General features: G+C 42.3%; 2 protein-coding genes across 4 annotated transcripts; one reads left to right on the top strand and one right to left on the bottom strand.

The window, feature by feature from the left end:
* The first annotated feature begins 127 nt into the window (after nt 1–127).
* Nucleotides 128–6,146, top strand: scamp4 (secretory carrier membrane protein 4). The gene is made up of 7 exons (XM_071516949.1): nt 128–206; nt 1,145–1,171; nt 1,708–1,836; nt 2,106–2,262; nt 2,994–3,095; nt 4,001–4,118; nt 4,287–6,146. The coding sequence occupies exons 2-7, from the start codon at nt 1,165–1,167 to the stop codon at nt 4,473–4,475; spliced, it is 702 nt and encodes a 233-aa protein (XP_071373050.1). The 5' UTR covers nt 128–206; nt 1,145–1,164; the 3' UTR covers nt 4,476–6,146.
* Nucleotides 6,147–6,261: 115 nt separating this feature from the next.
* On the bottom strand, nt 6,262–20,898 carry LOC139642142 (semaphorin-4E). Of its 3 annotated transcripts, XM_071516890.1 has the most exons (15): nt 20,764–20,898; nt 19,174–19,243; nt 15,063–15,631; nt 14,508–14,650; nt 13,559–13,621; nt 13,066–13,164; nt 12,415–12,514; nt 11,974–12,084; nt 11,561–11,712; nt 11,116–11,288; nt 10,532–10,688; nt 10,170–10,392; nt 9,727–9,842; nt 9,183–9,402; nt 6,262–9,046 (listed from the first exon to the last, which is right to left on the bottom strand). In XM_071516890.1, the coding sequence occupies exons 3-15, from the start codon at nt 15,169–15,171 to the stop codon at nt 8,283–8,285; spliced, it is 2,430 nt and encodes an 809-aa protein (XP_071372991.1). In that variant the 5' UTR covers nt 15,172–15,631; nt 19,174–19,243; nt 20,764–20,898; the 3' UTR covers nt 6,262–8,282. The 3 variants fall into 3 exon arrangements, with proteins under 3 accessions (XP_071372991.1, XP_071372981.1, XP_071372999.1); XM_071516880.1 differs by lacking the exon at nt 19,174–19,243 and having other exon boundaries at nt 20,764–20,893; XM_071516898.1 differs by lacking the exons at nt 19,174–19,243; nt 20,764–20,898 and adding an exon at nt 16,549–16,642.
* Nucleotides 20,899–21,096: the final 198 nt, after the last annotated feature.

Below are 21,096 nucleotides of genomic sequence, written 5' to 3'. Positions count from 1 at the left end.
TCACGCGTTTCCCGTTTACAGTATTAACGAATGCTGGGAGTTGTAGTTCCGCACTCGGCCTAACGCGTTGAAATGATGAGGCGGTAAACGGTTTGGAACTACAAGTGCTACTATGCAGCGCAGCTATCTTTCACGGGACCAGGGGATCCCGATTACCGAAAGCGCATCTCGAATGATAGGAGAACTCCCGTAGTGGCGCTGACAAGGTAAGCAGATAATATTATCCTCAAAATAATCTTAGCCTATCTATAAAGTTACAAGCATTGTTGCAGTGATTACGTTAGCTGTAGCAATGTTTACTCCCCGTCAGTTTCCACCCAGTTAGTCAAATGAAACAGATAGAGCCGCTAACGTTAGTTAACTGTTCATCATTGCGTTTGTTTGTTGGACGGGCCAACTGCCTAACATGCTAGCTTTAGCTGTGGTTATTACAAAAACTATCTATAACGGCATTTCATACATAGCTAAAGTGAACATGTGCTAACATTAGATAGTTACATTACAAAAAACAAGCTATTGAGATGGCGGGTTGTGCTAGTGTGGCAACAGACATACATGTAGCCTACATGGAAGACATGAAAGTAAACCGTTTATTTACAATTAACGTTAGTGCCTTTTGCCTTTATCCCTTTCCTGTGTATTTAAAGAGTTAGGCTGAATATAATGTTAATAACAGATTGTTTTCGGGATATTCATCCAGTACCAATCTTAACAGTCAAGATCAAAGCCGATCTGTGGAGAGCAACGAGTAAGTTGTAGAAAAAATGTTCGCGGGGTTCATGAATCACTACTAAAAAATCAGGGGGAGGCGTCGACACTCCATAGGTATGTTAATTGTGGTCATGATATGCTTTTCTGCGTTGTTTCCAGTAAGTAAACGTCGGCGGTGTTGCCAAGCTAATATGACACCAAACACTCAAAGCCCAGCGAAAGACAGACAGTGGGAAGACTAGAGAGTGAAAAGTGAATAAGAAATCTGTTCCCTCCAGGCATGAGATAAAATGTTATCTGGAATGACCATATGAACCTTGGTATCCAACACGATCAGAGTATTCAACTCAAAACAAGTATGACGTATTGTTATGGGTGTTGAAATGCTTAAAACTGCTGATTTCTATTTCTCTGTATTCCTCTTAATTTCCAGGAAAGAAGTAGGATTTCAAAATGGCAGGTTTGTCACTTCAAAAAAAGTTTAAAAATTTGCAACAATACTGTTAAAATGTGCATGTTGGCTCACTCTTTTTTTCAATCATTAATAACACTGGTTACTTATTGCTTCAGGACAGATTCATCCTCAATGTAATATGACTTCTTTGTACCTATAGTCCCTCTACTGTCATTACATCTCACTCTTTGCACCCCAATCTTCTATTGATCTGGAGAAAGTTATCCAATCTTTTATTTCTTAAATCTGATTCAGTTAAAACACACTGCTCCACATTATTAACTGGTGCTAAAAGATAAGAGAGGACACCACTCTAGTTTTGATGTCTTTATTCAGTATTTATTGGGGATTGCTTATTGATTGTTTGATTGATTCATGCATTATTGTTTACTTTGAAATTATAATTATTTCAATTATAAAGTCCAGATATATATTATAGTGATCAGGCCTTTGGCATCAGGCCCCCTAGAAATATAAACTCTCCCCAGAAAGAAAATACAGTGTCATCATTAAAGTCTTTCATTTTGTTTCATTTTTATTAGAACGGGTGAATAATTTCCCTCCACTGCCTCAGTTCCTGAGAATCAAGCCGTGCTTTTACCAGAACATTGAGGAGGAAATCCCTGCACCTCACCAGCAGTTGGTGCGCAAAGTCTACATTCTTTGGATGAGTGAGTGATTTCCCATGCATTTTCTGCCTTTGGCTTTGGATGTCTATGAATTTTCTGTGTAGAAGACACATTTTTCCTCTCCACTGTGAAGTCTCAAAGAATTTTCATTACTGCCATTGAACTCCTCTCCTCTCCTCTCCTCTCTTCTTCTCTTCTCTTCTCTTCTCTTCTCTTCTCTTCTCTTCTCTTCTCTTCTCTTCTCTTCTCTTCTCTTCTTCCCTCTCTTCCCTCTTCCCTTCATCTCTCACCTTTTCTCCTGTCCTCTGCAGTGTATTCAGGCACACTGTGTATGAATGTGATCTCATGTATTGCCTGGTGGGCTGGAGGCGGCAGCGCCAACAACTTTGGCTTCTCCCTGCTCTGGCTCATCCTCTTCAGCCCCTGTAGTTACACCTGCTGGTTCAGACCACTCTACAAGGCTTTCAGGTGAGTGACAATACAGTTAATCTTGTTACCCAGAATAATTAATCTCATTACTCTCAGCATTTGTTTGCTTAAGGCTTATGGTAGTAGAGTGTGGTTGTTTGTCAGATAGCTAAACATCTAATTATGCCTCTTCTGTGACAAACTACCCACCCATCATTTCATATCAGCTCAGGTTACTTTTAACTAAAGAATTTGTATTATCTGTAATCACTATTATTATTTTTTTTTTAAATTCAGATTTTAGATTAAAATTCCAGCCATCAATATCCTCAACTTTTCAAGTTCTAGCCCACCGCCTCCTCCCTGTTTTCATATCATATCACTCTGATTCATGTTTGACCTTTGCTGTAATGGGAGAACAGCTGTGCAAACGCTTGTAAATGCAGCTTCAGTAGAATGACTGGTCCTGATGGTGAAAATAGACAAAAAACAGTTTTAAAAAAATGAATAAAAATGATTGTTCTGTGCCCCGCGGCCTCTAGTTCCATGATCTGTGTTTGCACCCCTCTTGGTTAGTCAGAAAATTGTTTTCTGTGGTTTGATGATATGAGTACATCTTGTTCAGTTGTGGATGTGTTTCCAGTTTGACCCAAATTTGTATCCACATGTTAGCAACTGGTGGGAGGAAGCAAATTGCTCCTGACACAGTTAAAAACCCTGTGCAATCACTACTGTAAGCTTGTTTTCTTTTTTTATCTCTTTGTATCCTCACTTTCTCTTTTTGTTAATAGGGCTGACAGCTCTTTCAACTTCATGGCCTTCTTCTTCATCTTCTTCCTTCAGTGTATCTTCACCCTCATCCAGACTATAGGCATGCCTGGCTGGGGAACTTGGTGAGTTGATCCTCCCCCAAATTCAACTTCGAATTTGTGGCCATCTTGCCTTCCAGTTTATGTCAGGTGCTAAAAACAGCCAAACAATGCAACAAGTGGCTGAAAGAAAAGGACACCAGATGAGACCCAGACTATGGAAACCGATAGAGCCTGTAATTTATCACATGATGGCATTGCAATGGTAACAGGATTTGGGCGTCATACGCCGTCCACAGCTCTCTATGTGTAGGTGCAGCACCCATGTAATTTAAATTGTAGTGTAGGTCTGATGGGTGCTGAATAGGGATATAGAGGAGGGGGGTTCTGGGATGCCAGAAATTACTGTTGGAGGTAGTGAGTCTAATTCACTGAAACTCTAATAATCACATTGACACGCCTGCTCTCCCTCATCTCCCATTCCTCTAACTTCCAGGCCAGGTTTCTGTGTCGCTCATTTTAGTTTCATAGCACAAGAGATGAGTTTCTGCACGGTAGCAGGTGCTTTCTGTCAGGGATTACAGCCTTTTACATCGGCTAAATCAGAAGAGAACCACTATCCCTGCACACACATTAAGTTAAGGAATACAAATGCATTCTAATATGTTTACATTTGTGTAGGAGTAATATCTAAACTTAATTGTCGTGCAAGAGGTTCATGTTTTCTTTATGATATTTGTATTACTTTCTCAACCTTTTCTACCTTCTTGTAGAACACAGATCATCATAAGTTAAGTTAAGAAAGATAAGAGAAGTTACACTTTTATCATCATACGCTGTAAAGCATTTTGTCACTACATCAGTTTCCTCACTGCACTGCTTCATGACTTCATAAAGAACTTTGGATATTTGTATTTAATCCAGTTTGCTAATGGCATACAGTGCACTAACCCCTACTACCCCACCCCACTCTCACCCACACGCTAAAGCGGCTGGATTGCGACAGTGAGGTTTTTCAGCTACAACGTGGGCTCCGCTATAGTGATGCTTATCTCAACTCTGCTGTTCACTCTGGTGACTGTTTTAATGGGACTGATTCTCATCAGGGTGAGTCCAACACACACACAGCAAAGTGCACGCACTTAATCACACACACCCACACTTAAATTCTGTCCCTCACGCATATGAACGTGCACACACACACGTAGACACTTGAAAGCATATTGCTACACACACACACACACAAAATGAACTATGAATCTCTGCATCCGGCAGGTGCACAGACTGTACCGTGGTGGCGGCGGGAGCTTTGAGCGTGCTCAGGAGGAGTGGAGCTCTGGAGCGTGGAAGAGTGCGCCCGTGAGGGAAGCGGGGTTCAATGCAGTTGCTCAAACGGCCCAGGGCCCGAGTCTGCCCCAGTACCCTGCCGCAGTGCCCAGCTACCCCGACAACAGTCACTGGTGATACCTGCGAAACGCCTCCAGATGGAGACAGAGAGCTGGCCAATTCTGTGGTGCACAAGAGAGCTGAACACTTGTTCGCTATACTATAATTTTACAAAGTGCATTGCTGTATTTTTTGAGTGAGAAAATTTATAAAAGAGAGGAGTGCTGAAAGAAGAGAATGAAACAAAGAGCTTCTTCAGTGAAGCTTGTTTAAGCCTTACAACTGTGGAGGAGGGTTATCTTCAAAATATGCCATTCCATTTCACCTATGTTTACATGTAGCTCATCAAAATGAAGCCCATTCTTTCACTTTTACGAGAGGCACAGAGAGAAATACAATTTTATCCAAGAAGAAATTTGCTTAGGAAGATGTACTATTTTGTAAATATAATGCAATTGGAAACTATTAAAAAGAGTAGCAACTGTTTGAGGATACCAGGTTGTGTGTGAAAGGCGTGTGTGCCTTATGGACCTTTATAGGAGAGCAGTGCTTCATGTACTGCCACAACTGCATGCTAGGAATTGTAGTATGCTGAAAAAGGCTGAAGCCCAGGGATTTTCTTTTGCAGCTAGAGAAAGGAAAGTCTAAAAACTGCACGATTTTAATCTGGTGACAATTTTTTTCTGTGTATTATATATACTATGGCGGCACCTCAGTTTATTTTTGATACCTTATGCTTGATGTCTCAATGCTTGTCTGCTTTGGCTATTATTTCTTGAAATGCGCCTTAATATTGCGTGCAGATTTTGCATGTGGAAAATGTCTTGCTTGACACTCGCCTTAACAGATGCTGCTTTATTGTTTAACTGGACTATGCTTCAGTGAATCAATGTGTGAACACTTCAAAAGTAGATAGTGCATAATCCTCCTCCTGATTTCTGTGCACTGATGTGCCAAAACACTAGCCTCTTTCTATTATTTCAATTCTGCCAAAAGTCACACCCAAAGCAGATGCTTTGGGTGCTTTGGCTGCCTCAGTGTGTTTCTCACGCTGCACACTGACAGTTTCTCTACTTTCAAAGCTCCTCTGTTTGCTTTTGGTGGTCAGTGCCCGGCCGTGGAAGCACCTACTTATCTCTTGTCAGAGTCCCAGTCATTTCACTTTCCCCCCAGATAGACTGAAGTATTGTGTTTAGTGACTATGCTTACATGCAGATTTTACTACCAAAAATTGTGATGCCACATACAATTTAATCCTATGCCATCCAAGTCAGCCTTTTCAGATTGGTAGCGAATCCAGTGGTGTCTTGCATGTAACTGTAGTCACAGACTGTGTTTAAATGCAGCCTAATATTCAATTTACAGGATTAATTTACTCTCATTACAAATCAACTGAGTTGATTTACTTCTGGTCACTCCTATTAACAATCACTGGTTTGATTGTTTAAAGGAGTGACCAGTAGTAAAACCAGTGAATGCGACTTTTTGTGGAGGTAATGCAACAGGTCATCTAATCTTCATTTCAGCTCAATGATCCAGTCAAAGCTGGATCATTGAGGTGCCTGCTGTGATTTTTCTTTTCTTGCTACAAAAGTGTCCTTCATGGCTGACTGCCAATACAAGTATTTTGATTTGTTTTCTCTAATGTTTGTTATTTGATAAGTGACAAAATATTCATGGATATGTGGATGAAATGTCAAACTAACCTTTAAATATGACCGAACATTTCAGTAAACATTCTTATTCACACAGTGTGTCTGGCCTGGTTGATGAGTAGGAATGATTGCTCGTATAATAGTGTAGAATCTGGGCTCAAATTCAGAAAGAAAAGCCACAAACATACAGTATAAAATTCAATGATATATTTGACAAGATTTATAAACCCAAAGAGGCAACATTTTTCAGACAGTCCATATTACTATCCAGTCAAGTTTTTACAGTGTCAGCGAAGCCCATTTCACAGTAGCACGGCAGAATTTTTAAGGGTTAGATTTGCATAAATTTCCATACTATTATATACGAACATTAAGCTCAACTTCAATATGATTGTACCCTGGTCAGGAAACAGACTTTTGTCCAGTGTTCATCCACATTGACAGGTGGCTTCTGAAACTCACCAGCCACTTTCACTGTTTAACTAGCCGATTTCCTTTTTAGAATAACAAAGAACCTGGAACCTGGTTGGCTGGTGTTAATTTCCCGCTGTAAATAGGCTTATCCTGAACATGAAAGTTAACTTTTCAAAGTACAGTATGCTGGAACACAATTACAAATAGCATATTCTTTGCAATTATTCTACTCGCAATGTTTTATTAGCTTACCTGACAAGACCAATACATAACCCAACTTTAGTTCTTGACAACTCTACGCTTATAACTTAATACTGCACTGTTGGAAAAATTGGGGAAAAACCCACTTTAACCCCACCATATCTGCTTGGTTTACATGAAATAAGGCAGCACTGAGTGCTGTTGGTAATGACAGAGTTTGTGAAAAACACAGAGGAGATTCAGGCCACATTCCTGTAATTTAGTTTAGTCTCAGAGCTGCAGAGTTTTTCAACAAAAACAAACAGGTCAGAGGTAAATGCACAGTTAGGGTGTTTTTGTTGCTACATCACCCACACAGACCAGAGGAGTATCTGCTCCAAAAAGCATGATAATGAGCATGCCCAGTAGCCCTCTGACATTACTAAAAAAAATAGTTTCCTGGCTGTTCTAGAGAGAAGCTAATCATTACTGAAGACTAGAAACTCCTCAAGCTCCCAATAATGCTTTTCATCTCGAAGGAGAATAACACTCGCTTCACTTATTATTCTTGTGGACTTGGGCGTTCCAATCGGTATTTTGGAAAGTATTTCCTAAAGCTAGAAACCGCAGAGCCAAGACTCTTATCCGTGATGTCTCTCTCATGTACAGAGTTGATTCATCAACAGACTTGTACTCCCAGACTTCTACACCCAGATGAATTTTCACAGTAGTGCTATATGTCTGAAATCTGAAGTGTAGCTGTACACCCGGAAGATCATCCTGGTTACACTGTCACAGTCACCTTGGCAGTCTTTTCCAGTCCATTCCCTATGGTAATGTATATCAGTGACATAACACATAAGAGTGGAACGATCTCCTCTCTCTTATTTCTTGTTATGGGAGACAGAGGTCAATTTTCACTAACAGAGATAAATCTCTTGGGACTAGAAATGGCATTTAAATTGTGAAATTCAAAAGTTTTTCAAAACACCTTAATCCGTTTTTTTAACAGACGCCAGGAAAAAAGACTAGCAAGGGCTATTGATCATTAACACAGTCAAAGACCGAACAATGTGCAATCCATGACTGATGAATGTTGCCTTACAATAAACCGTCCATAAAATGAAATGTCCCTGGAAATTAGAGGTCAAAGTGTCACTTGTTCATTGCTGCTCAGCCTATTTACAAGACTGATCACAAGTACTTGATTGCTGAAATAAAAACCTCACATTAAGTCAAATAAATAATAATTGAAAAATGTCATGGCTGTACAGAATATATTACACAAATTAAAGTATATTCATAACACAAGTACTATACAAAAAAACATGTATATAAAAAAACAGACTTTTCCACAATTTCCTGGAGTGACTATCCAAGCAGAAATCTTCTAAAAAAGTATTTAAAGTACATCAGCTGCCTGATTAGAGAGTGAGGAAATGATATAGAAAGTGGTGGACCCTCGTGTAGGAAATTGTCAGTGTTATACTATACAGGGTAAGGACAAGCATGACACCATTCAAGGAGTTTATGAGGCGAGAACCAGGCTCATCCAGTTTTCGAGGCACTGCTCCCTATAGGAAGAAAATTTGTGCATCGTCGTAGGCCTCGGTTTAAATTACGTGTCTCAGCAGAGTCAAATCTCTGACTCATCGTTTATGTATCCCAGACCATCCAGACTTGAAATGTTGGCCATGGGTGTGAAGTGGTGCTCCCCGTTCCCTTTGAAGTCCACAGCAGAGTGATTATTGTTGGCACTGCAAGGTCTCCCGGACTCAGGCCCCAGGAGCTTAATCTCTGAAGTTCTGTTCTGAATGTGCACGTATTCAGCCGAGTGCCTTTTCCCCTCGCTTTCGCTGGAGCTCTGCGGAAACTTAAAGCATACAAAACGTCCTCTGCTCATGTTCCACAGCACAACAGCGGTCAGGGAGAGAGACAGCAGCGACAGCAGCACCACCGCCACCTTTAAACCCACAATGCTGCTGGCCTCGCTTTGATTCTCCGGAGGCAGAGGGTCCTCGCCCCCCGGGTCTGGGATCGGCCCCGGTGCAGCTGTATGCTGACTGTGAATAGAGTCTGAGGAATTTGTCACCTCATTGCCAACGGTCGTGCCGTCCCCCGCTCCCGGCTCAGTGTGGGGCTGTAAACGATAAACCGCCAAGGTCCGGTTGTATATTCTGCTGCTGACCTGCTCTAGTGAGTCGCAGGTATACAGGCCTGCGTCTGACTCCGAGGCGTTCAGAATGAGGAGGCCGCCGCTGTAGATGTAGTATTTGTTGTTGGAGTGAAGTGTTTGGTCAGAGAAACGCCAGTGGACCTGCGCCAAGTTGGAGTCCGGCTGGCAAGGCAGCTGAATGTTGTTCCCCGGAACTAGGGTAAAGTCTACAGCTGCTACTGGGTCTGAAACACACACACACACAAAGGTTGGTCTCAACGAGTACTGATAGAGGGTTGGAAGGCTGTTTTGGATAAGAACTCTACCCAGGTAAAACAAATAAATGATTCATTTACATGCAAATGCTGTAAATGAATTTACCTGGTTGAGGACATTGTGAGACATCGCCCTCCTTTAGACTCTGGATTGCATTTTCTGAGGAGGAGGCTAAGCTGTGGACTGAGGAGCACCGGTCAGCGGAGAAGTCCCAGGCACAGTAAGGGTCCCGGGACAGGATACAGTCCGCACAAGTGGCATAGCGGCTACAGTTGCTGACCGGCATCTGGACAGCACCGAACTCTGAACCTGCATACAGTTGGCCCTATATCCGCACGCACACACACACACACACACACAAGGAAATACACCAAATGAGTCTCACCTGTATTAACACTGAACCCTCTTTACTGCCTGTTAATGACAATTAAGTGACAATATATTCAAATTGAGACAAACTGAGACTGAAGCTTAATATAAAATATTTGCCAAGTGTAACACTGGCAAATGTTTATGCTTTAACTTGTCATTGATCTAGGGAAATCATTATGGTGATGTATACAGTATGAACGGCAGTCATAAGCATATCTGACCTGAATAGAGATGGGTTAACAAACTATTATGTCATACTGCACCTATCAATAGTTACCTTGCTGGATGAGAGGCGCAGGGTGCTGACAGGCTGAGAGTTATCATACAGCTGAATCTCCTCAATGATGAACATCTCTCCAGCGTAGTTGACGGCCTTCTGAACATAACCGTTTTCTATCAAGGGACGCATTACACAAACACATGATCACGGCCTTGATATACAGTATACCCTCTCATTAACCGTTATAACCACTGTAGTTCATATGCGTACAAATGAAAAGGTACTAATTAAATGAAGCTAGTGGTAGCTATTAAAAGCTTAGGTATAAGTTTATTTAACCAGAACACACACACAGCAAACTAAGCTAAGGAAGAAGCTCATTTTATTTTATCCCCACCACCAGTTCTGTTGGGTGTCTTCTTCCCCTGTTTACTAATTATTTTCACCAGACCTTCTTGGTAAAACTGCACCTACTTTGCATCAGATATCACAATACTTACCAGTGCCGATGAACATGACAGGATATCTCTCTCCGTCCAGCGCCAACACACTGTCCACTACGATGCGAGTCAGCACGGCCCCCTTCTTGACTAGCAGCGGCCCACCTGTCAGAGGTCGGACAGCCTCGTCCATGAGGGGGCGGTCTCTGATGAACTGGAGCGTTTTGTCAGGAAGGTCCAGAGAGCGACTCATCCCCATTGAACGTGTTGCATCGTTGATACACTGAAATACAAGACCACAATTTTGAACTGTGAGTTTTTCAAGGGTAATGTGCTTGTATTTACCATAGGTATGTGGATAACCAATATGAATTCTGTCTGCAGTGCTGCAGAAACTACAGTAAAGTATTTTTTAGACTCACAGTTCCTGGTCTGGGGACGGGTAGTTCTCCAGTGTACATCACCCACTTGACATGAGATGTCTCCACGGCAACAGGTGTCTTAAACTTCCCCTCATTGAAAATCTCTCTAATGGCAGACACGCTGTACGCACACACTCCAGACATGTCAGACGAGCCCCTGGTAACATCAAATCAATCAGTCATACACTGAGTCAGACAAATTATTTCATTTTGTTTGTATTATTAGAGCATACATTTTTAAGTCTTGAACTGATCAATCATTCTTATCAACCAAATAAGAATATTGCCTGTAAAATACTACCTTATATTGCGATCATCACAATGAAATAGACAAATGGACATTATTATTTCAAACTTTTGTACAGAATCATGGCACTACATTTTAGTGTTTTTTGAGCAATATTTGTATCTTTTCATCTCAATATGGGGGCATAAATGTTCCTTGTAACTTAATACCTATTAAGTTTATATGTAGATGCATTTGCGGTCATGTAAAATTGACAGCTCAGTTTACTTCCTATGTCACCCTGCATCAACAATCCCCCTGAACCATAAAAGCACAGGATTTGACTGTAAGTACGTACGACTGCGGAGTGAAGACAGCGTAGAAGACGCTCTTCCTCCAGTCCTGGTGCTTCAGCAGGAAGACGTCCTGGACAATGGCGGGTAGGCTGGGTTCAGGGAAGGAACAATCCAGACGAGCTTTCAGGAACGACGTCCATTTCCTCTGCAGCGTCCGCTGGCCGCCCATATCCCCCTAAACACAGAGACAGACCGCTCAGTCATATGCATTTCAGCTGCTGCCCATGTTCCCTAAACCACAACAACCAAACCAAATTCTTAGACAATATTCACTTTGTCTGGCCAAGATATTCAACCTTGAAAACAACAAAAAAACTCAATTAATTTACAAAATGTTTCAATGTCTCTGGAGATACTAAAAGTATTTAGTAGCACAGAATGTGGCTACTAGATAGTAGCTAGATACTAGCTACTTCTATTCTTATCATTTTTATCTATTACAAATACCTTGCAGACACGGGCCACTCGTGACACCACCAGTTTGCTGTAGAAGTTATACTCCATGGCATTCTCACTGAAGAACAAATACACCTTGTCGTCATCACCATCAGGACTGTCGACACTCTCTCCCACAAAGTCCATGTAGACAAAGTTTGGCTCTGAAATAACACAACATGAAATAAACACATGGGACAGACAATTCAAAATGCTTCCTTTTATCTACATTAGCAGCATTTGTATAATTCCCCCATGCATCTACAGGTATCTACTGTATCCTGCATTAGTACTGCTGCTGCCACTGCAGTCTATTCCCTCTCAGATGTTATAAAGTAGAACTAACTAGGCATATTACAGCACAAAACCCAAGTTAAATGGTCAGTTCCCACTGCACTGCCTCCATTTGAAGCAGGAGCTCTCACCATTGAGCCAAGAGCTCTTAAACTCGCTGCGGAGAGCCAAGGCTGAGCTGCGGAGAACCACAGGCTCAGAGCCCAAGAAGTTGATGGATGTAGCAGAATACAGGTCATTTCCTGTTGGATGGGAACAAAGGATAAGGTAAAATTACTGGAACTCCATTATTCAGATTCTGTGGGAACAATATCCCATTAATAATACCAATGGAGTGAAGCAATTGACTCTACTTGTGATTTATTAGTAGATACGTTGAGTAAGTAAGTAGCAAGAGCAAATAGTGTATCTTGGTGACGTTTCTAATGCATTTGGTGCTCAGGTCTTGTGGCTGTTCAAATCACACAGTTATCATGCACTAATCTTTTCTGTTGGTGCACTTTGCACATTAAACAGTATTCTGTGCATGGTTTCCTTGTTCCTTTGGCAGCGAGCTGGGATCAGGCACTCACCAACCATGAGGGAGGAGTATCTCTGGAAGGGATCAAAGGGACACTTCCCCTTTCCCTCCTCCTGCTTTCCCTCCAGACTCAGCTGTCCATCAGAAAACGTCTGAACAAGAAAGAAACGGAACAAGAAAGAAAGAAAGAAAGAAAGAAAGAAAGAAAATAAATAAATAATGAAAGAAAAAGAAAGAAACAAGAGAAAGGACGAAAGAGTTGTTGAGGGGGAGAGATCAAAGAACAAGCGTATTAGGATTCAGGACTGGAACAAACCAACATAACATTAGTTTAACTTAGATCATTCAAGCCAATGGCGTGTCATTTACCAAAGTAAATGTAAAAGGGCAAATGTCTAGATTACACCGCAGAAGACAGCTTGCCTGTCAAGATGTTGGTTTTGGACAATAACATTTGTAGCATCGGAGCTGTGAATGTGCAGCAACATTTTTCATTTTGAAAAGGGCAAATGTTAGCACATGATGTGAACAACACCTCAGACACAGGACACTAACAGAGGGACTGAGGGCAGGTGCCACGGAAGTATGCCTCAATACTATTTCATAGTAAATATTCAGAGAGACAAACACCAACATCCCAGCCATTCCTGCCTCTAGAAATAGCATTCAAAGTCCTCCCTACTAGCCTGTATGCTATACTTACCATATAATCACAGGTAGGGCTGAAAGCATTTGTGCCACACACGTACATTCTAGTGTCGTTCACCGTGTGCAGGGTCCGAATGTAGTTACGGCATTCCACCTGCAACAAGATACAGCCGAGAGAGTGCCAAGGTCAGAGCTTTGTTAGTTCAGCCACAAAAATACAAACATAGAGATAGATACTCTGCGCTAGCTGCATGGAGTCGAGTTGTTGACCACAGGTCAAGGCTGTGTATATGCATTTTCTTCTCATGCCTGTATTTGGGCATTCGGTAAGAAGCCGTGAGCAAGGCACTTCAAAGAGAACTCTGTGTAAAGACTTAAACAGGAAAAAGCACTCGTATATAAATGATTTACAAATGTACAGAGATAAACTGCTTTCAGTCAACAGTCATCCACTTGTTCTGTATCCTTGCACCACAAGTAGAGGTTGACGCACGGTGGAGTGTGTGTGTGTGTGTGAACGTTGTTATTAAATTACTTATTTCACAAACCTCAGCATGTTTTCCCTTGTATGTGCACTCTCTCTGTTTCTCCTCGGTAACTCGCCAGTAGGCCTGCATCAACAGAGGAGAAGTGTCTTGTCAAAGCATGCCAAACTAGTGTCTCACCCCACTGGAGGACAGTCTAGCTGTAGCCTGTTTACCCTAACCCAACTTGCTGTTTGCCTAACCTGTATAAGACTTGTCAGTACACTATAGAGGGGAGCACACCCTAGCTACGACATTAGTTTGTTTTCAGTTAGGACTGTTACCTGTGGGACAACATTTACTAACGAATCAACAGACAACTGTGTAGAGTCCAACAGAGCCACTATTCATCCAAATGCTTCATGCAAATGTGTACTGGCCAATTATTCTCTAGTCTTATCAAAGCTGTTGTAAAAGGCTGGGTGGTGTAAACACATATTCACCATTTGAAAATAAAATGACAAAAACTAAAACAAAATAAATGATTGCTGGCATGAAATTAAAGCACGTTATGGGTTACTATGAAAGTTACCAGTCATAAAATCATATGTGGTTGTTGAAATATTGACTGATGAATTTCAGCTACCAACTGATACTTAAGCAGCTGGATACTTAACTACGAGACATTGTTAGGCATGACATGAACGGCCTTGAGTGGCTTATTCCCTTTATGAAATGGCTATAACTCACCACTGTAATAAAAAAAAAGAACATGGTCAATAAATCATTTAATTTTAATCTATAATAATTAATAATGATAGTTAATAGTTCTTTCGCCAATCAACACAATTCTAGCAGCAGTGTGTGTGTTTGATTATCAGTTATCACATTAATATTTAACAGTATAACAGGTGTGTGTGCTTATCAGGTACTTTACAATAGCAAACATGACTCAGCCAATCAGAACTGAGTCACAACTGAGGTGTCCAATTACAAATGTCTTTCTGGGCTGAAACCCGTCGCCTGTTCTTACTGCGGCCTTCCTGATGGAGATGTTGTTGATGTCCAGGGCGTAGACGGCCTCTCTGGCCCCCAGCAGCAGCACACCCAGGTCCTCTCGCATTAGCATGGTGGAGTAGTTCCAGATCCCCTCCTCTCTGAACACCTTCAGCTCGTCTAAAAAGGAGACGCATCACATCTGCATTAGTAGTGTTTCTTTTACATTGATTTAGCTGCAGTGGCTCCCAACTGCTGGAAAATTGCTCCCACAGCCAGAAAAATGCAGATGCAATGAAATTTCATCATCTGGCCTTATTTCTCAGCCTGCCCCCAAAAAAAGCAAAAGCAATTACAAATGGAATATTTGTCTATATATCATGGTATAAATATCCAAAAAAGAACCATTCTTAAACTGCAACACCTGCTTGTACTGATCCTGGCATGGGCCCAGGAGGGAACCAAAATTACCCCTACCCCCCACATCCACAAAAAAAAACACTACAGGAAAAACTGGTACAGTGCAGGAAGTATGTGTCATGATGTATACGCCCACAAACAGTGAGGAAACAGTGAGAGTCAGGCGACTTACTCTGGTAGGAGACGGTCTTTCGTGGAACACAGTAGTGAGCGTTGAGTGCGCTGAATGAAAAAGGGAGGAACAATCCACAGAAAATGCTCAGGGCGCAGAGAAGAGACATGGCTTAGAGTCCAGATGTGTCTAAGTGTGGAAGAGCTGCACAGCCCAGCTCCGCCAACACAGCACCCGATCAGAGACAGAACATGGTCCGAGGCCCCTGCTTGATGATTCAGTCCAGAAGTTTTGTCAGTTGTCCTTTTTCACCCTGTGGTGATGCTGCTGTCCTGGACATGCACCGCTCTGGCACGGGGCATCCTTGTTTACAAAGAACAGTTCATGAGATTAGGGTGGATGTTCAGCTAGGCTGGTACAGCGCAGCTCAGCTTGGTTCAGTTCAGGTCAGTTCAGTTTGGTTGAGCGATGTGAAAACCCTCTAGGTGTCTGATGGCTATGTTGGTGTTACCCTCCAATGCAGTGCTAATGAGCCGCTGGTGTCCTCTCTGGACGGAGGTGCAGAAGCCATGCTGCCACAGCTAGTGGTGAGGGATGATGGGGGAGAGCTTCTTCATGCTGGTCCACTTCTAGGAAGGACATGAAAATATGTATGAAACACAAGTGAGAACAAGAATAAAGAGATCTTAGATGATCTGTCAGATCTTTTGCCAAGGCAATATGACTCTGCCCCTTGAACTCCTTATTATTGGTTGCTTATAATCTTGGTAAACTAAAAATTCAAGCTTGTTCTACTGTTGTAAGCAGGTCAAGACAACTAAATACCTAAAATGTAAAGATGTAGTGAGAATGACAGAGAGAAGAAAAGGCTCTGAGAAACTGAGGATGGGATTGCAGCATAGAGGAGTGAGCCTTGCTTGCCTGCTGATGCTTTTTGCTTGTCAAAAACACATGCAAACTAGGGGATGGGGAATATAACCTCATATTGTTAACATCAACAGAGACATCTAGCAACAAAGACAGTTACTGGTATAAGTACTAAAGTCACAACTGTAAACTTGAGAGAGGAAACTAATGTTTAAGTTCAGGAAAGAGTGCCACCCCCACTCTCTCTCTTCCTCCTCAACTCTCTCTCTTCCTGTCCTCCTCCCTGATAAGACCCTGCTTCCTCTGGGCTCAGTGGGGTGCGAGCAGCAGAGGGGATCTGCTCAGGTTTGGGCATGCAGACAAATCAGGATGATAATACACTTCTTCAGCGCTCGAACCCTCCCCTGGGACTCACGCCGAATCGAGACTTTGCAGTTATTCGGCGAGTTTCTTTCTGTTTTGACTGCACAAGTGCCGCAGCTTCATTCAAAATGCATTAAGTGCTATTCTCTCCCGGAATAACACAGACAGCGTGCCTAAGAGCAGACTCACAAAGTAAAAAACTACACTCTTATCTTCTTCGGATATTCACAGCTGAGCTCCAAAGCGCCGCCGCCACCACACAGCTAGCACAACAAAACACAGCATAATACATGGAGATGCACTCTTTGAAACACACCACAGAGTCCTCACATGTCGATATAGAGTCCAAATGACAGCATCCCAAATCTCCCGAGAGACAGCTGGGTGCTAACTCCCCCGTTGCCGCTCCAATTGCCTCCAAACAACCTCAGGTTTGACAGTGCGTTTTGCAGCTAACTGCCATGCTCCCACCTTGTTGTTACTTGACACAGCAGGACGAGCTGCTGCATGTATGGGATTGCTCATTTGTTGGCAGAGCAGGGATACCTTGCATGCTTTACCCCTCGGGCTTTGGGGGGGGTAGAGGAGGGGGGGGTAGGGGGTAGGTTGAGCACTACAGCTGGTTGGAATGACTGCAGCTTGTTATTCACAGTGTTTGACAGATATTTCCAAACAGTGCAGACAGGCAGGTATGGCTACAATAATAGAACAGGACGCTGCAGTTGTCCCTCTTTTCTCTCCCTTTGTTTTTCTAGGGTCGCACTCACACACTGACATGTGCACATGGGGTTGAGGTGGGAGTAGGGGGGGGGGGGGGGGTGCATAGCTGAAGTTTTTACCCGGCGTACAGCCTGCAGTAGGAGTTACTAGTCTTGTTGGGGCTGCTTTTCTTATGGATATTGGAACCCTTATGTTTGGTCTGTCAAGTTAATTGCATTTAATGAAACTACAAATAAAAAGAGGTTTTCTTATTTACATTTGACTGCACAAAGGACCCAAAATCCTACAGTATGAGTAAGATAATGAAATAGAGCAGCAATCTCTACTCTATTCAAATAAGAGCAAAGTTTCTCACTTCTTCTCAATTCTAGGATCTCAATCTCTCTCTCCCTCTCCCTCTCTCTGTTTTCTCTTTCTTCCAGCTGGAATCATTGTTTTCTTTGAAATCTTAGTTTCCATAATATAATAAACCAGCATCACCTTAGGTGTGCTTTCCACTGAGGCAGAAAGTATGTAAAAGGCACAATGGTGTGAAATCCAATGGTGCGTTTCTTTTATAGGGGACCAATGCTTTTTCCAGTACAGCCAGCAAAACCTGCTTAAGGATCAGGTCATTAAACACGCAACTGAGCAAGTTATACAGCTCTGTACATAGCTTTACATTGTTCTTTTGTAGAATTATATCAACCACACATCATTTAAGAAATTCATTATTTATGAATGATTTATGAAAATAAAAACAAACATTAGTGTAAAGGTCTGCATACCATGAAAAACACTATTAAATACTTTGCTTTTGGCCTACACTTGTTTCTCTTCAAAGTCAACTTGATGTTTGAAGCACCGGCTGCATTTAAATATAACCATGACAATATCACACATACAGTGTCATCAAAGAGGAACAGCTTCCACAAAACCAAAACAGACACAACACTACACTTCATAACTTAACTTAAGAAGTTTCTATAGATTTCCACACAGTTGAGTAGATACAGTTGAGTTCTCGTGCACATATCTAATCAGGATAGTCTAAGCAAAAATCCTTAAAAGGTTAGTACTGAGGGGGCTTGGCTTTTGTTTACAGCTAAGCAGCACAATGAGGACTAAAACAGTGAGTCCAAAGGCTGCTCATGCTCTGGCATCATACACTGAAGAAGCTCTGTGGCGATATCTGTAGACACCTAAACCTCTTGAAGCATGAAGATATTTATAGACCGCACTGGTGCCTCAACAATATCTAGCAGCACTGGCTACTCACAACAACTTAGAGTACCGTACAAAGCAAAACCCCAAACAACTGCATCTGAAAAAAAACCTGCACAGACAAGCACAGCTTTGTTATCAGCATGAGTCACAGCAGATCCAAATCCAAAAAGCGTGTGAACAGCCACACAGCTGGAGTGGGTCCTGACTTTATGGCTCTGGGCTACGATGTAGACTACCTCTTCATCTGAACCCAGTCCAAAATGTGTGACTGCACCACTCTGTGCAGCGGAACGGGCGAGGCCTCCTGCTTCTGTAACTGATTAACCAGAGTGGCAGACTGAGAGGAGTTAATGAGCTGACTAACTGGGCAGCTAGTTGGATGACTGATTGAGTGCCTGGCTGGTGGGCTGAATGGTATCTGCCTGTTTTCCTGCCTGTCTGTCTGTGGGACGTAAGCTGAGCAGCTCTCTGGCCGGCCGGCCGCTGAGCGGGACGGCTGGCTGTGACACAGTGTTCCATCACGGGGGCCTGAACAGGAAACCGGTTGTGGGAGGGTGTTCACCTTTGACACTCCTTGTGTCACAGACGCTGTTGTGAAACAGTCGCTGGAAAACACACCCCAGTTCAGCACCAGGTTATGTTTTTGCTAGCTCAGATGGCTAAAACAAATCATTCTTTTATCATAATGACAGTGGCCTGCCAGCTTTTGTTTTGATGTGCAAGAGAGTTGTAATTTGCTGAAAACAATACTTCAAAACATGCTGTGTGTATGGTTTTCAAGCCAGCTATGGCAGGTATCATTACAGCTAATCTAATTACCTACTGGGAGTATGACCGATTAATGCAAATAAAGATAAGACATTTTACAAATGAGAATACATACACCCTGCTCTGACAAATTAAGTGTCATCGATGAGACATGTCTGGTTACGTGACACACACACACACACACACATACACATACATATGGGCAAGTCCCAGCAGGAGCTGGGACACAAAGGGAAAATATGAACACCTTAAAATCAGCCTGCTCTGCCTGGCTCCTCCTGATTGTGACAAGTTCGCTGACAGATGGGAACACCCAGCTGGAAACAGAGCGTGTTCAGAAAACAAAACATTGACTTTGATTAAATTTGCTTTTGATTAAAACAGAAAACCATTTCAAAGCTGAATACAAGTGAGTATATTAATGATCCTAAAACTGACTGAAGCCATTTCATTCAACTTTGCAAAGTTGATACCAAGACCACCAGTGTATAATACAAAACACTTTCATCCAGTAATTGGTTGCTGGATGCTTTTCTCCACACCAGAGCAATAGGTCTCTTGCCTCATCTGGACATACCAAATCTTATATAGTTGCCTGCATGTGAATACAGAAGCTTAAAAGTACCATACAGCCTATATATATCATACATAGCCATAAAAGCTCTGAATGAATAAAACTACTCAGTTGGTGTCATGTATTTTCTACACAAAGCTTTTCTGCTCTGACCATTCACTGCCATTTTGTTTCCTGCTCCTATTCTGCAGACTCTTAATTTATCAAGCCTCTCAAAGTTAACCACTGATCAATATCAGAGTTGACTTGATCATGATCTCCAACACGAAACTGATTTATGGTTGGTGCTCTAGCAACATCGAGCAAACCCCTCATTCAAAAGGAAGAGAAGGTCCGTGTTAATATACAACATAAAGGAAATGTGCATCAACACCAGCTCAGACCACAGAATGCAAGTGTCTTATTTGTGGCCTTGCACTGTGCAGCATGCCTTGACACTGTGTGACCCCACTGAGCAAGAGCAGCATAGCTAAAATTGGGCAATCCCCTGGGCAAGTGTAGTGACAGCGCTGAGCCTCCACTCCCTAAGAGTCACACATCATGTGCTAAACTCAAAACTGTACACCATTACATATTGCAATGCTTAGTCAGAGAAAGTCCCATTAAATACAACCATCTCCAAAATACACACAAAATGAAAAAACAAGCCAATCCTAAATTTGTACAGGTGGTTGTTTACTTTTGTGGTCAATTTATCTAATAAGAGATTTTTAAACATTGAGGGCCAGTTTCGCAGGCATGTATGAAGTCTCCTGTTCAACATAAAAGTTCATTGGTTTTCAAAGGAGGAAACCTGTCTGTATAACCTGCCCTTTTTAAATTCAGTTTAGCTCATACGGTCCAACTGTGTTATTCTAAATATTAGGCGAGATATTTACAACTCAAGAGCTCTCCTGCAGTTATTTTTTTTACAAGTACACACTGTTCAAGCCTGGGCATTATTGGAGATAAACGAGATCTCCTCCAGTGTTACTAACGCTATCTCCAGTGGTTAGAGGTTATACTGCTGAATATGCAGACTCAACGCATATACAGCAGCGCTCAGCCAGTCTCTCAGCTGCTATTATTAGATTAGGATCTCCTATAATCTTAGATAAGACTGAGAATTTACAGTTGGCTGTCTGTGCGGCTATCAGCCCCACAGGTTGCCAATCCAATTCCCCACAGCCTGAGCTCCGTGGTAAAGCCTGTGGGACAAGCGCTCATCCCGCACAAACAACACAAGCCACAACACATCCTGTCGAGATCAAACTTGTTACTTACCGAGAGTTGGAACGTCAGCGTCTACATTAGAAATCGATACAACATTATAGACACATATATATACTTTTCCCCCCCCCGTCTCGGGTCCGGCTTGGTGTTTGCTGCTCCACCTGTAACGTCCACAGATCTAATTCCTGCAGGGAGCGATAATCTGCTCCACAGCAGTAGGCAGTACCTGGCTGGGAGAGCCGATCATGTGACGTTTGATTGGACAATTCTTCAAAAGCCCTCCTTTCGCTGTTATCGGGCAGCTGGAACTACAAAACCATTTTATTTGTCCTGTTTGGACAGTTTTTTTTGTTGTTTTTTGTTGTTGTTGTTGTTGTTGTTTTT

Source organism: Centroberyx affinis, unplaced genomic scaffold (assembly GCF_046629955.1).
Source record: "Centroberyx affinis isolate AG114_WGS23_722 - 3 ecotype Tasmania unplaced genomic scaffold, CSIRO-AGI_Caff_v1 ptg000038l_1, whole genome shotgun sequence".
In the NCBI taxonomy this organism is placed as follows: domain Eukaryota; kingdom Metazoa; phylum Chordata; class Actinopteri; order Beryciformes; family Berycidae; genus Centroberyx; species Centroberyx affinis.
Note: the sequence above shows the minus strand (reverse complement) of the source record. Positions and strands in the feature narration are given on the sequence as shown.